The 15,714-nt window shown below is 46.3% G+C and overlaps 1 protein-coding gene across 10 annotated transcripts in view; it reads right to left on the reverse strand.

Moving 5' to 3' along the window:
- ASB2 (ankyrin repeat and SOCS box containing 2) overlaps positions 1–15,714 on the reverse strand; it is a 54,295-nt gene that overhangs the window by 17,715 nt on the left and 20,866 nt on the right. For 3 of the 10 annotated variants that reach the window (XM_080594405.1, XM_080594406.1, XM_080594404.1), the window contains exons 5-10: positions 14,148–14,268; positions 12,924–13,338; positions 6,942–7,215; positions 5,325–5,429; positions 1,866–2,032; positions 1,064–1,219 (exon numbers count right to left, since the gene is read on the reverse strand). In XM_080594405.1, the coding sequence (XP_080450531.1) occupies positions 1,064–1,219; positions 1,866–2,032; positions 5,325–5,429; positions 6,942–7,186 (673 nt within the window). In that variant the 5' untranslated portion in view covers positions 7,187–7,215; positions 12,924–13,338; positions 14,148–14,268. Of the gene's footprint in view, positions 1–1,063; positions 1,220–1,865; positions 2,033–5,324; positions 5,430–6,941; positions 7,216–9,368; positions 9,449–11,827; positions 12,017–12,923; positions 13,339–14,147; positions 15,067–15,714 lie in introns of those variants that run through there. The other 7 variants (XM_080594402.1, XM_080594403.1, XM_080594410.1 and 4 more) reach the window with 6 other exon arrangements.

Consider the following 15,714-nt stretch of genomic DNA (forward strand, 5'->3'; position numbering starts at 1 on the left):
AATTAAATTTGCTAACACATAAGGGATGACTTATTTGCCATTCAAATTTTTCACTCTTTTTATTAGAGGATGGGCCAGAAGGTTTTGCATAAAGACCTGCATACTCTGAATAATAGCTTTTCTCTGGTTAAAGGATGCATTCACATTATTATTATTGCTAGTATTACTGCTAACATTGCTACATGCTACTACCACTGTTGCTGTGTGTTTAACACACAGTAGAACAGCCAGAGTAGAACAGCTTTCCTTTGACAGACTGTGAGCCAGAATTTTACAACTAAGGCATTTTAAACTGAACAGGTCTAGTGCCAGGCATCCGAAGCTGGAGGCAAGGTTGCTGTTGAAAGCAGTAGTATGTGCTATTTAATGTGTTAGAGCACTAAAAATGGTTATGGCAGTAACAGTCAGTCAAAGAGGGATGGACATGAAGGTGTGAGAGTTCATGTCCTCTCAGTCCTTGTGATATCATAGATCTTATGTTGTTCTGCTAAAGAAAGTGTTTTCTCTGACCAGCAGCAATGCAGTATGTCCATGTTAAACACTTTATCTACCTCACTGGATTGTTTATAACTTTATTCATCTCCCGTAGCACACAGCCTGGCCTGGCCCTGTCTATGAGTCACTGGCATGTCTACAGCTGATACACTCCCACACCAAACAGCTACTTAGGACCAACTGCTTGGAAAGGCATACATATTCCTGTACTGTCCAGCTTTCTGCTTTCCCAAAGTTTGGGACACTACATGGACCCCCTGTGCTGAGAAGTCCACTGAGCACCACACACCCTGTCCTCAGCACCATGTTGCAGCCTATGCCCCCAGGGCAACATCTAAAATGTCTCTCATGTGAATGAGAAGAGAGGCCATGGCATGGCAGGTCAGACATAGGAGACACAGGACTGTTGGACAGAGGGTGCAAAATGAGTTCATTGCGGAGTTTCAGCCTAAGGGCATGATAGGCAAGATGTCTGAGGTGAACAAGGTGCAGCTGATCCTTCAAGCACCTGCAGCTCTCTCCTGGTGGTGCCAGAAGAGCTCATCATCCCTGGAAGCACCACCCTTACCTTTGTAGAGTGGAGTTTCTCTGGCCTTGTTGGAGATGTCGGGCTCGGCCCCAGCCTGCAGCAGGGTGAGCAGGCAGTCCAGGTTGCCCCGGCTGGTAGCCAGGTAGAGAGCTGTCTCCTCGTTGAGGGTGCGCTGGTCAATGGTGCCAGGGTACGCTGTGAAGAAACCGAGAGCCCAAAGTCATCGTGGCAGGCAGTGCACAAGTATCTGCAGCACCACCCTTCCATCCTTACAGTTTTAGGTGAGTTTTTTTTTTTTTGTTTATTCCTCCTTTTATTTTCAGCAAACAAAGTTAAGAATATAAAAAAAATATTAAAAAAATAAGTCAATAGCTTAGATTAAAATGTTTAGCTATGGCCACTGGTGATGGAGAAACCTGTTGAGTAACTGCACTTCAGCAGCAGTTTGAAAATAAATTTCAGTAGTCGACCACTTTCAGAGAGGTGGAAAGAGGTGCTGGGCTGGCTCTGAAGCTAGTGCTAGCAGGCAACACTGATGCCTGCTGTGGTGGCTGAGCAGTCTGCAACAGCCAAGATCCCAACTACAAGACTGCTGTGAGAAGTCGAAGGCTTGGCAAGATCTATCCAGACATCACTTTCTCCTGAAGATCCTAACTTTTAGGGGCTTAACTCTGGAAAACTACCCTCAAAGACAAGGTTAAATTAATATGCACTCATAGAGGTTGAAAAAAAGCTTCACACAGAGTCCCAGAAAAGGATTGGGCTGGTGCTAATTCTGCTTTTTAGTATACTCATATTCTTCTTCCTCCTTTTGTAATTAGTTAGTTTTAATTTCACTGACCTTTTTGCAACAGAGTCAGACAACCCACTTGGCCATAGTACGCAGCTTCATGTAAGGGTATCCAGCCATCCTTATTAGGTTCAGAAAGGTTTTTTCCTGATTTCATCATGTTGCACACTGCTTTTTCATCTCCATCCTTGATTGCTGCCACAACAGGGTCAAGTTCTCTTTAAAACAAGATTAAAACCTGATTACCATTTCCTTCATTCCCAATAAGCTTTTCACAGCAACATCACTGTATCATTTGGCAACAACAGTGAACCCCTACAGCTGATATGCTAAGATTATTTTTTTCTAGCTACGGGGCCTCTAAAGGTGAAATTTATCTATCTGCTCTAATTTAGCCATTCACAACAGGTCAGAAGAATCACTGTCTGGACGTGTTGATCTCTTTGCATGGGGTGTAGAAGAAGAGACTCACTTTGAAAACCTAGAAAAATCATGGAGTGTGCTCCATGCCCCTGAGAAGTGAGACATGAGAAGCAGCCTTCAGATGAGCTTCTCTCCAACAAGATTTTCCTTTGCCAAGCCTGCATCCTGCACAGACCCAGCAGCCGATCTACTCCTTCCAGCACCAGTGCCTAGTCCTTCTCTGCCTGGCTGTGCTGACAGAAGGCAGCCACTGCTTTCCTATTCTGAGGCAGCAAATTGTCAAGCTCCAAGGCAGCAAACACCCCAAGGGAAGAAGCACCCTTCCAGTTCTGATGGGGGCTTGCGAAAAAATGAACAGGGGTTGTATTTTCAGAGACAGAGAACATGAGGATGTTGGAAACCTAGGGGAGCTTGTGGCTCACACTAACTCTGTAGAGAAAATATTGCAGCTTTGAAGGCAAAGAGACTGGGGATGGAGGTGAGTGTCTCAAGGAGAGCATTAGCATCACCAGGGTAGGAACCCAGTATGAGATGAGGGCAGTGATACTGGGAACAGACAGAAACTCTGATTATGACAGGAGGTCTAAAATACCACAATGGAGTGAGACTAGAGACAGAAAAATATAAGCAGCTCAGCATGGGAGTTCTCAAAAACCACGTCATTGGTACAACCTCTGCATTTAGTGCAGCTTGCAGGAGCAGTGTGCCAAGGAATGGGGAAAGACACCGTTCCCCAGATGAAAATGTCCCTTGTGCCACTGCTGTTTCTCTAGAGCTGGAGGCAGCAGTCTCAGGACAGCAGAGTCACAAAAATAGCAACCCTGGAATGGAGGGAGATAGGGGACAAAGCCAGGCATTTTACATGAGGAGATAAAAGCTAGAGCAGGCAGCTGCTGTCCTAGCCACAGCTGGCCAGGAGGAATCACCTGACCTGGTAGCTGCAGGGCTGAGGTCCCATCTCTGCTGCATCTTCATATTCTCAGAGTACCCTGAGGACTACGACTAAATTATAGATAAGAGAGTTTTATATAAGCGCTGGAAATCCAGCATTTTGTTGAAGTCAGCCAGCAGCAATTGGTGCGTTTGGCTGGGACAGGAGGAGGAGGTGGGGTATCTTTGTCTGTAACAGCCTCTGGCACAAGGCTGCCAAAGCCATCTGTTGTTCTGTGCAAAGGTTCACGTTACATACGCCGGGCTGCTCACCACAACCTCGGGATTCGGCACACAATAGTTACTGGCGCTGAATGAGTTACTGCATGCCAGGTGGGCCATGGCAGGAGTCTGTGCATGGTGCTTGCAGGCAGCAAATGCAAGGTGAAGCTCATTAGCTGGGACCTCAGTGAAAGCAGCCTACCTCTTATCAGCGATAGGGTTAAAAATGTGTGAAGAATCGGTTACTGTTCGGCTTGAGCCCTTAGATGCTGAATGAAGCAAGCTTCTGTTGGGATCCTTGACCTTAAATGATTCCTGAGTAAGAAGAGGGGTTTGCTGGATCAGGTTGTGGATGCTTTAGCCAAGCACATTCCAGATCAGTACAGAAAGTTTAATGAATCTCCATGTGAAATCCTTGTTTTCTGCTTGGCTCATAGTTGGCTGTTATAAAAAACAAAACAAAACAAAACACAAACCAAACCAAACTATCTAAAAAAAAAAAAAAGTCACCATTCTGCTGCTTGGATTTCATCAGAAATATACAAAATAAGTATTAGGACTATGGAGGAAGCCCGAAGCTCTGATAAAATCTTAACCTTATAGACTAATCAAAAGAATTACTGCATTTCAAATGCCAGTAGTGAAGCTGATAAATACACATTGCAGAAGAGAAGTACAGGGGGGTCAATTCTGAGCACTGCAGAAGAGGTGCAGAGGAGCACAGGAGGGTTCAGGAAGCTCCTCATTTTCCTGGCAGCCCGGTAAGATGCAGAAAGCAGGAAGGAGCAACATCTCTCCAGGTGAAGCCAACAATCAGCCCTGCCTGGCTCCAAGACCAGGGCCCTAAAATAGCCGTGACAGCACACTCCCCTGTAGCTTCCCTGCCACACTTCTGCTCTCACCTGGCAGCAGAGGACGGGCAGTTTATCAGCATTATCCCACTCCGCACTGTGGACTGAACCCTACTGAGCTGTGTGATGCAGAAGAAGCTGTCCCTCCAGTCATCGCACCCAGAGGAGGAGAGAGGTGTGCAAGGAGTGCAGAACACTTAAAAAGGGGGTGTGATTTCAGTGGGACCAAGAGGAGGTGTCAGGTTATGGGGATAAGGGAGGCTCCATGTTCCAGCAGAAAGGGGTTTTCACATGTGTCAGGGAGGGCAATGTCAGCAGGGGACAGAGCTTGGATCAGCCTGGGTGCAGGGTGAGACTGGGGAGAATGGGTGATAGGTGATATGGGGGAGAACATAGAGATGGGTGATAGAGGAAAGGAAGTAGAGTGGTGGAAAGGTAGTCACTGCAAGCATGCATCCAGCGAGGGACTTGAGAGATGGATAGAAGAAAGTGATTTCAAACTGGGATAAAAAAGGCAGGGAGGAGTTTTCTGCAGGAAAAAGAGAAATGCTGCTGCAATAATTTGTCTAGCCACCAAAGGCAGGTGCCTGCATCTACTTTGCCTGCAGAGAGCTGTAATAAATCCATTTGTGTCCAGACACTTCCACAACACCCAGGCATAGGACAGGGCCACCCACTTGCCTGTCTGCTTTCCTCAACCATGACTGTGATCATCTGAGTTTATTTATGGTCTCTGCCAACAGCAAAATGTGGCCAGGACGGTCAAAAGTCAGCCATGCTGGCTTGCCCCTCGGGCAGGTAAGATGCAGCACGGCTTCCCAGCAGCCCCTCTTAACGTGGCAGGACAGTGTAGGTATTGCTGGGAACAGGCATTGCATCTGGCAGCATTAATAAAACATCCCTTTGAAGGGCTTTCCTGCCCTGTTTATATAACGCGATAGAATATTTCTTTTCCCTGCTTTTTCCCAGAGCTACCAAGTGACCCAGAGTCCCCAGGAAGTGTGCACTGGAGGGATGGAGAGGGATGAAGGGGGAGAAGAGAGCAAGGGGGGTCTGGAGCGGGAGCAGGAGGGGAGGCACTTACACGGGCTGGGCTGTGCTGCACAGGCTGCCGTCGTACCTTCGCCTGACCCCCCAGGCTGCTCCTGTGCTGGGAGGCTGAGCACGGCCTCTCGGCTGGGCTGCCAATCTGGAGTGGCGATGACATGAATGAAATAAAGAGAAATACTCCGAATAGGAGAAACAGGTCATGGTGAGGCAGAAACAGAGACACACATCCGCAGAGATGGAGCAAGGAAGCCTGCCGGTCAGGGCTTTGAATAAAAGCAGATGGCCACAGCTTGTTCTACGCTGGATTCAGCTGCTCTCTCAGCTCGAGATTATTTTTGGCCCTCTGAGGAAGCGTCAGGGGATTCAAATGACCATATAAGACAAGAGTGAGTTTAACCCTGCCGCCACCACACAGGAAGCAGGCACGAGGCGAGGTGACATTTGTCACCTCCCCAAGTGTCACACAAGCAGGTCTGAGCAGGGGGTGGAAGACACCTGACTCCTCGGGGTGGTGGAAGAGCTCAGCACTGCTCCAAGCCTGGAGTTACAGAGCTGCAAAGGCTTTTGCTGTGCTGGGAGGTCAAATGCTGCTGGCCTGCGGCAAAGGCAGGACAAGTTAATGCACAGAGCAGTGGATGCAGTCTTTCAGTAAAATAGCAAGGACCCCAAGGAGGACAGGACCAAATGGCCAGGGAAGCCCTTATTCTGCCCAGCATTGGGTCCCCACGGCAGAGCTGACAGTGCAAGTGCACTGTAATGACACCGAGAAGCCACAAACTTCAGCTGGAGCAGGAGTGCACTCTGTAAAGCACCGTTGTTCTGCAGCTGTTAGGCATGCTTATAGCTCCTCAGATTGTCCCAAGCTTCCCAGCCTTGGGAACCAAGCAAGAACAGTAGAGCTATGAGAAGGGAGAAGGAACAAAAACTTCAGTTACTCCTCCCCGCACCCCCCCCAAAAAAAAAAAAAAAAAAAGGTTTTAAAGGATACTTTTGTATCTGCCTTGATTTTGGGGGTGATTATCTAATGTCTTTCTCCCTTTACCCTTGAGAAATCTGCCTTATAAAGACTGAAAGAAGAACAAGGTCTGGTTTTCCCCTGCCAGCAGGTCCCCACTGTCACTGCCTGAGCCCAGCATGGCAGAGCAGGGGGTGCCTCCACAGCTGCATGCCTGGGACCAGACTCAGACCCGAAATAAATTCATCCTCTACAGTATCTAAAAGGTATCCAGCTCACACTGTTTTATATATCTGGTTTTGGCCTCTCTCCTATGTTTTCCCATAACAAACGTTGTGCTTCCTCTGGTGAAGCTGAAGCCTGGCGCAAAGTGTGCCCCTGTAGGAGAGGGGAGCTGCTGGCTTCAGCAGGGCTTCTTCCCTTCAGGAAAGCACACAGCAGTGCCCCTTTCTCCTTTTATTTATTACTTAAACCAGACAGCTCCGGGCAGATTCTCATTTCACCGTGAGGATGTAAATTGTTGACCTCACTGGATTTATAGCAGGCTCCGGCTTTCAAACTAATGACAGGCTTGCAGACCAAGCGCGTGAAGCTGCTCAGCAGCACTAATTAGAAAGCACGTGTTTTGACGGGGGAAGCTGTTTTCCTGCTGGCTGGCAGCGCGAGATGGCCCAGCCTGGGCCGGCGCTCACTCACCTTTGCCAAGGGTAGAGCTGGTAGGGAGGGTTGTGGCTGCTGGCACGGCCGGGGGTGGCCGCCTCGCCAGGGCCCCCCACCACTGACTTCTGGTGGCTCTGGGCAGCTGCCTGGCCTGCCGGGTCCTCTTCCAAGCTCTGCTGGATGGCCATTTTTATAAGCTCGTCTTCGCTCAAGCTACCGTACAGGCTGTATTCCTCGCAGCCTATTGTTTGTCTTTGGGTATTTGCTGCTGTTGTAGCCATTTTTATTCTTTTATGTTTGTTTTGCTTTCCTGTAAAGGGAGATTGCAGTAATCAAGATCTGGAATTAGCAAAGAAATTCAACCATCTCGTGCTCTTGTTCAGCTCCGCCCCTTGATTGGACTGACTGGCGAACACTTCGGAAATCCTTCACCAGGGAGAGAATATTATCAGCCAAAATCTGCACATGAACTTACTGAACGAACTCCTTTCTATCACATAAAGTAGCTGATTTATCTGTTGATTAAACAGGGAAGGGAGCTGCTGCGAGGAAGGCAGGTTCTTATCTACTCTTTCTGGTTGCCACAGTTCAAGAGAAGAATCAGTAAAGGAAATCCTTGTCAGATTAAAAAGATACAGCCTGGAAGTGAGTTTATTTAGGTCAACACCAGTGGGCATCATTCTGTGTGTGTTTTGCTGTTGTTTGTTTTGTTTTATTTTATTTCTCACTCTAATTGCAGAAAATTTAGGGACAAGGTTTGTCTTTCTGCTTGTTTTCTGCAAGCACAGGTTCTCTGCCAGGATAAAGCAACTTCGTGGAGTAATTTCTTCCACCCTATCAGGGGATCTCTTGTGCAACATGCAAAGATATTCTTTGAAGTGACTTTCTTTGTCTTGCTCAGCTAGCAGAGCAACACGACACTGCTCAGTTTCACTTCTGATTTTTTGCTGCCCACAGAACAAAGTTCAAGGTCACCAGTTTCAAGACTTATAGTAAGACTCACTTCTAAAAACTGGTGGTTGAGATCTGGAAAGGAGAGGTGGGGGAAACACAAGGGCACACTCAGAAATCACAGAATGACTGCAAACCCTCATCATAATACGGACTCAAAAAAGGCAAAGACAATCAAAAGTACTACTGCATTTCCAGTAGTAATAGGGATGAATTAATGCCATGAACAGTACAATACTCTAGCGGGATCTACTCCAGATGCCAGAGAGGATTCTGGCCGTCAGTGTCCCAAAATCAAGGGATGAGGTGGAAAACCTTGTCTCTTTTAAGATGACAGCCAAGAGGGAATAGGTTTGCTCTTTATAAGCACACCAAAGTGACAAGAACTGTGTAAAATTACAGAGAACACTTGTATGAAGAGAAATGGTTACAAGCTGCCCAGGAGGAGGTGGACAGGACAGGGGAGGACAGGGAGACAGCAGAATATGACGGTGGAGAAGCATCCCCCAGGCACACATAGGCAAGGGGCTGGCTAAGTGCACCTGTGGGGTTTCAACAAAGCTGCCTCTACTCCCGCTGGGAATCAGGGCCCCTTTCAGCCCCTAGGGGTGTCAGTCCCTGCCCCAGAAACCATGCCAGAGCATGGGGGTCCCTGCCCCTGCCATGCCAGAGCACCACTGATGGAGTGAAGCCTCCACCTCTCTTTCCCACTTAGTCACCCAGGGCAGACTGGCTTCCTGGGGCTTATGCCAGGACGTGGCTCTGCTCCCACAGCCCTTGCTGCTGTGTGCACAGCTGAGAAACAGTCCTGACCTGGGGGAAACAGTAACTCCCCACATGGGAATGGACATAGCTATGTGCATCAAGACACTCACGGTCATTTCTTTAACCATAATATGTATGTATATATATGTATATGTATGTATACACACAGAGTTCAAAGAAATGCAAGAGCCTGAATCAAGCCACAAGAAACTTAAAACCTTGGATTTAAGCATTTCACCTCAGAAACAGCCATGTTTGCTACATCCACGGCCCCCTCAAGCTCCAAGCATGCCCCAGAGGAAGTGGGAAAGGGAAGCCCAGCAGATTTCAGATCAACATTATGACTCTTAACGATGAAGGATGTGTTTTGCAGTCATGAAAACTGCCAAAATAAAACCTTCTGTTCCTGTAAATAATGCAACCCATTTTTTTTTAAATTTTTATTTTTTTCCCCAGATTTCTGAAGGCTGCTCTAATGTGAGCTGGTGCACTTCAGCTCTGCTCTGACCCCTTGCTGTCCCAAGGAACTGAAACCAGGCATCAAACCACTGACAGTTCCCATACAAGAGCTGCTGTCGCCCCATACCCCAGCTGCTCCAGTACCTGTCCTTGGCTGCACTCCAGCCCACGGCTGGCCCAAACCCATGACACAGCCTTGTTTTCCCTGCAACTTCTGCTGCTGTTTGGCTTGCTCAATTCCTGGCATGCTGGGCAGCACGCTTACAGTCCCGCAGCCTAGGTACTTACGTAGCGAGTGGTGTGCTGTGGCTGTGTGAAACCCAAGGGCTGGAATCAGAGAGCTTGTCTGCAACATCCAGCACTTTTGTGCCCAGATGCAGGGGCCTGGCCCAGGTGGTGACTCAGAGACTTAAACTCAGTTGTTAGTGAAGAGGGCAGGATCTTATTCTAAGCTCCTAATGAAGGTGATGCACAGTGACTCTTTGGAGGAGGCAAGAAGGGAGCTAAAGTGTTCTTTGAGGGGAACCTGTAGCGGTGGGGCATGGGGCTCAGATACCTCTTCTCTATCCTCCCCAGCACCACCACCTGCATCCTGACCGCACAGGGGCAGAGCAGCAGCAATGCAACTCCATGCTCTGGCACACTGGGCCTACTGATTTAGGTGACCCTCTAAACCCCTATCAGATCTAGATATAAGGGCCATTTCTGGACATCTTCCTTTCCCTCCTTTTGTTTCCTGCCTTGTTGAAGCACAGTGAGGGAAAAGGAACATTTCTTAACTTGGGGATCGTTCCTGCTTGATCCTCTTACTCTTGTATGGGTTAACTGGGTCCCACCCACTCGAGAGGAAAGGGAGAACCTCCCCCACGTGTTGGTGATCCTCACTAATCTAAATATTTTGACAGGAGTCCCATGGAGTGCAGAAACAACAGTGCTGGCAGCAGCTCCCACCACTGACTCATCCTGCAGAAAGAAATGTTGTGGGGCCCGAAATAGAGAAAGCTTTAAGTGCTGCTCATCTGACTGGCACAACCTTGCTGTGGCTGTGAGGGTCACATCTGGGGGCTGCAGGAGCTTTCAGGCCCATTCGGACAGCCAAAGATGTCCTTAGCTGCCCTGAACCCTCCCAGAGATGATTCAAGTTGGGTTTGAAGCCATTCTCTGGTGAGATGCTTTAGTAGGCAACTGTGGAGTCACAGTGATCTGATGTGGGTTTGATTTAATTCTGTAGGAAGCTGCTGTAAGCCATGCGAGCTGTGGTAGCTGCCCAAGTGCATGCCTTCCTCTGGAGGCTGGTGCACAGCAGTGGGATGGAGATTAACCTCCTTCCCTCCTGGGCTGGGTTCAGTCGCTCGCCTGGTGCTGCCCTGCTCGGCTGGACAGCAGTGAACCTCCAGCCACGACCTTATAAATACCCACTAGGCTAATGTGCTAAAAGCTACATATTTTCCACCTGCAGTAGCAAAGATGTAAATAAATAGAAATAAATAAATAATTAAAGAAAATTTTCTTGTGTGGAATGGTTGAACCAATTTGGTCAAATAAGGTCTAGCCAAGTGGTCTTTCTGCAGTCAGCATGAATCTATTTACTTGTTTCAGTACTGTTTATTGTAGGTTTAAAATATTAGAATCAGATCTAGAAATTAAATGCTGGCTTAACCGTCCACTTTATCTCCAGGTTTTTGTGGGAGATTTTCGCGTCGGGCTGTCCCCTGTACTCCTCTGGCAGCCCGAGAGCCTATCCTCACAGGTGGGTAGCACATCACATTGCTTGTACTTTAGAAGAGCAGAACGTGATTTTTAAAGCTGTGGTTATAGTGCCTGTATTAGTCACAGAAGAACACTCTGCCTTCAGGTCTGAATTGCCTCATTAGTGAACTCTCTTGTTAGAGACACATCTTAGGATATTGCTGCCTCTGCTTCCACTTAATACCTCAGTCTGACAAGATCTTCTGGATCTAAATTCCTCATCATTTCCACCTCGGGCCTGACCCTGCTCTCCTGACATAAACATCTCCACCTGATTTGTAACTTTGCTCTCCTGGTTTCAGTGAGTTTATTTGATGTAGCAATCACATCTGTGCCATACAGACACACTGCAGCTGCACCCGGGGCCCGGCAGGTAGGGCCAGCAGGACATGGTGGTGGCAGGCCCAGGCCCTGCCCTCACTGTGCGACGAGCAGCTGTACCTGGCTCTGAAAGCAGAGGTACTGCTCCCGGCTGACTACTGGCAACCACTCACATTGTGGTAAAAGCCATAGACAAACACAATTAGGATGCTATTATATTTGGACTGCGGGCTCTGTCAACATTCAGTGTTTGGGAGAATGGGCCTCCGATTCCTGGTGCAGCATAAATAAACAAGGAGGATTACAGCTGGCTCTCAACATGCCGGAGTGCACTGTTCGACACCATTAGCATCTGAAACAATTGGTCCCCATTGATAGCACTCCCTTCAAGAAAAGCTTAGCAAGGCTGCCTGTCCTTCAATGCACCCCAGGCAGCAGAATTAGCAGAATTACTTCTTTCTGTCAGAGGAGGGTGGCAGGTGAGTGACAAGGTCATTAAGGGAGCACAGCCAGGGACTTTGCCTGCCTTTGCACTTCGTTTACCCGGTCAGCTTGTAACTCAATACAGAACCTCAGTATTTATGGCACAGGGTGAGATAAACCACATTTCTAAAAACAAAAACAAGTCTTTGAGAGGCTGAAAATGGGAGAGAAGAGGAGTGGTTTGCTCCTTTTACCTTTCACAAGGCATGAGTGAGCCCCAGGTTCTGCAGATACCACTCCGTGTGTTTGCCTTTACTTCTGAAAGCAGCAGGAGCACACAGGGGGAAGGTAAACATGGCTGGAAGTCTTCCCAGAAAACCAAGCCTCCACTTCAGCTCTTTCTTCTGCACCTTTCAGACCAGATCCTCTGCTGGCAATAGAAACTAGACCAATTTACAGCACTTAGAGCGCTCATATTTTTTTCTATATTTTAGGTCAGTTTTCAGACATCTCTGCAGTTTTTGAAATATATTGTTAACTACTGCTGGGAGGCAAATGATATTTTAAAAAGAGAAAGATTTCCAGTGCCTATCAGACCTGTCAGAGCTGGGGCATTAGAAGAACAACACCTCATGCAGTCCAGCTGCAGCAAGAGGCAAACACATTTTGTAACGACAGCTTATGCATACTGGTCAAGTTATAGCCCAGTGCTGGAGGAGCAAAGCCAAGCTTCCCAAAGGAATCCTCCAAGCAAACAGATCCACTTGTCCAGCCCCAGCTGTCAAAACAGGTCACCTATCAGTCTGGCATGGGTTATGATGCCATCAAGTTGTGATTCTGTGCAAAATCTTTACTGGAAATACATACACCTGCATGCTTTTATTTCTTCTCAGAAAGCATTAATTCACACAGCAATAAGTGCAATATTAGCTTTGTGTCATACCAAATGGAAATTTAAAAATGAAAGAAATTATTTGCTGATGACATCTTTTTCCTGCACTGTGCCTTGCACACACTGTTTTACCTTTTCATGTCATAACAACAACAATTATTTCTGAGCAAGGTATTCTAAGGGATAAAGATAAAAGCATCACCTGCAAGTAAAAGAAAACTAAGGAAATGACAGAACTACAGCTCTGCTTAACACCAGTGAGTGTTGTATAGCTTATTTGTAAAAATAAATAAATAAATAAATGAAAAAACACAAAAGGAAACCACAAAACCTCCCAAGACTGTGTTAGGGTGTTAGGTTACAAACTGCTATAGGAATAAGCATTTACACAGACATAGCAAATAGAAAAGACAGATTGAAAATGCTAAATAAGTTCAAAACATGCATATTTGCATTACCTTTTTGTTCTGAAATAAAAGGGTAATAATATTGTTGAAATTAGTTATCTCCTTGATTAAGTCTTAGTTCAGAAAATCCTTGTTGGTATTCATCTCCCTGCTTTGCCTGGATGTTTCGATCAACTGCAGGACAGCTTTGAAACACTCTCGCTTTGAAGCCTGGAGTTTATTTCTGGATCACCCCATGATCAGCGAATACAAGCCAAAATATAAGTTGTTCCGAATCTCAGATTTCCTGCTTGAAGATGTACTGCTGAAACTTTTTCCCATTCTAAAGTTCTTCTTTGTTGCATTAATCTGAGGAACTTCACTTCATCAAGCATCCTGTAACTAAATGACACAAAGTTGACCTTTCTATTACATCATTATTTATTGTCCCTGACAAGTAGACCATATATGGACATGTTTCTGGAACCTAAAGAAAAAAAAAAGAAAAGAAATTACCATATAATTTTGAAGTAAAATATGTTGTCCTGGAGAGTTTTATTTACATGGGTGAAGGGAGCTCAATTTACTTTTCCTTTAGCTGCTGCACGTTAAATGAAGCAGGCAAACATTACTGTGGGTATTTAGTGATGTTTTAGAGTGGTTTGTGCATTTTTAAGGCTACAAGGTTTGAGACTTCAGAATTCCAAAGACGACAAAAGTAGCTGTGAACCTGTTCCAAGTAATATTTATAAGAGCTTACTACTGGAAAAGAACAGCTCTCAAAACACTTAAATGTAGAAGACAAGACCCTCGAACACAAGACTGCCTTCGGCCATAAGAGTGAAATGGCAGCCATTGTCCCCACATCTGTTATAGGGCAAACTGGCAAAGGAAGAGATAACTCTGATTACAGGAAATAGGCACATACAGGAGAGCTGACACTGCTGGATTAACTGGAACATGGGCATAATCCTCCATTTGGGATGGTTACTATGTATTTGTCTAGCTAATATGATGAATGAAGTATAATACAGTATAATACAGAATCAAAATGATGCCTCTGCTTTTTCCTTCAGCTCCTATTTCATTAATTCCTGTGACAAAACATTGCATTTAAAAAGAATAAAGCCTGGATTGCAACAGGTCTCATTTCCTTTCAGAACACCTTGTTGAGCCTCAGGCTAGTTGTACTCACCCTGTCACTGCATAAACAACCCCATCCAAGGCTTGGCAAGAGCAATCTGGAAGAGAACCAATTTAGCATCATCCACTCCTACATGATCCCTTCCAACTTACCTGCTTTGCATTTAGGGTCTTTCAGGACTAGCATCACTCCTTCTCTGAGTCTGTTCTTCAATCCGACGTGCTCCAGCACAAGAAGATGGCCATTACATGACACGTCCCTCTTCTCTGCCGTCTGAAAAATGATCTACCCCTCATCACCAGTTCTGGGGCAATTGTTTTGTCCAAAGTTAAGGACATTCAACAATTACTGTGGCAGGCAAAGGAGCTGTGGATGTTGTCATTGAGTGGGTGTGAAACTCCTACACCCCTGACAGCATGTCAGCCAACCCTCTGTGACTTCTAAACAACACCCAACATTTTTTTTCCTGATATTGCTTTAAGATTGCAACCAGCCTTGCCTTAAAAACAAGAGTGAATATCTCCCAGATCTAACCCTTCTGCTTTCCTTTTGGCAGCCTCTCATCAGATCCACACCCTTGGCGCTCTTATGGCCTGCATGATGACCCACTGAACTCAAGGAACAATGCTGATACTTCATTGCAGATTCATACTTGGAAAACGCAAGGGTGTGTAAGTCTTCCAGTAAGGTTATTTAATCAGAAAAAAGACACTGGAGCTCAAGGTCCCAGCAGCTATGAACATTGCAGGAGGTAACCCATGTCATTCACACTAAGCACACTTCCCTCCCTCCCACGCTCCTGGTTTTCCTTGCAATGCCCAGTGCATCCTTCCTACACAGAAACTGTGTGAAGCATACTCTGAGTCCTGGGGCATACAAGAAATTAGGAACATGTCACCGTAAGTCCTGGCCCATGCCTTGCTTTTCTTTAGCGTTATACAGATCAGACCATTCAAGTTGTGCACTGCATCAGATGTTTGCATCTGTACGGAGACACGCAAGACACACAGCACGAAGTGGCAAGGGCCACAGCTGGGTGGCTGCTTTTGGTGCAGGGTCCTCTGGTGCCTACCCAGCACAGCACAGTGCTGTAGCCTCTTCCATCACTCCACATTGCAGCAAACCAAATGCCACAGGCTGGTAGGTCATGGAGCAGGATTGCCAGCTGTAGCTCGTGAGTGGGAGAGAAGCTCCACCATGGAGGAGCTTTTTTGCATGAATATCTCCCTTGGTGCATGACTCTGGACAGACCAGGCAGCATTAAGTGCCCATTGCTGGAGGAATGCATCACTGTGGGCATAAGGGATTTGATGTATTGGGAGCACCTATGAAGGCTGCTGCACCCTTTTCTAATAAAAGTGCCTCAGAAGATCTATTTTTAGATACCACTGAGTCTCACTTTTCTCTTGAGTAAAACATTTAACTCCTCTGTGTCTCATCTGCGTCAGTGAATAACTAAATGCATTAACTTCAGAGATGAGTTCAGATTTCTTCATAGACAGGAAGCCAACAAGATTACTTATATGGATAGAGATTGACAAATATGACTTTATTTAATCAGTATCTGTGAAATACTTTCTTATCCTCAGAGGAAGACCTCGTAGAAGTTTGCAATACTAATTACAGAAATATTACTACACAGTCATGAAATCATACATTTGGAGGCTGAGGTTTGTTTTTTTTTTTTTTCCAAAACAATGTTGTGTCTTTATTACAACA

The sequence above is a fragment of the Anser brachyrhynchus genome, assembly GCF_964034855.1.
Source record: "Anser brachyrhynchus genome assembly, chromosome: 5".
In the NCBI taxonomy this organism is placed as follows: Eukaryota; Metazoa; Chordata; class Aves; order Anseriformes; family Anatidae; genus Anser; species Anser brachyrhynchus.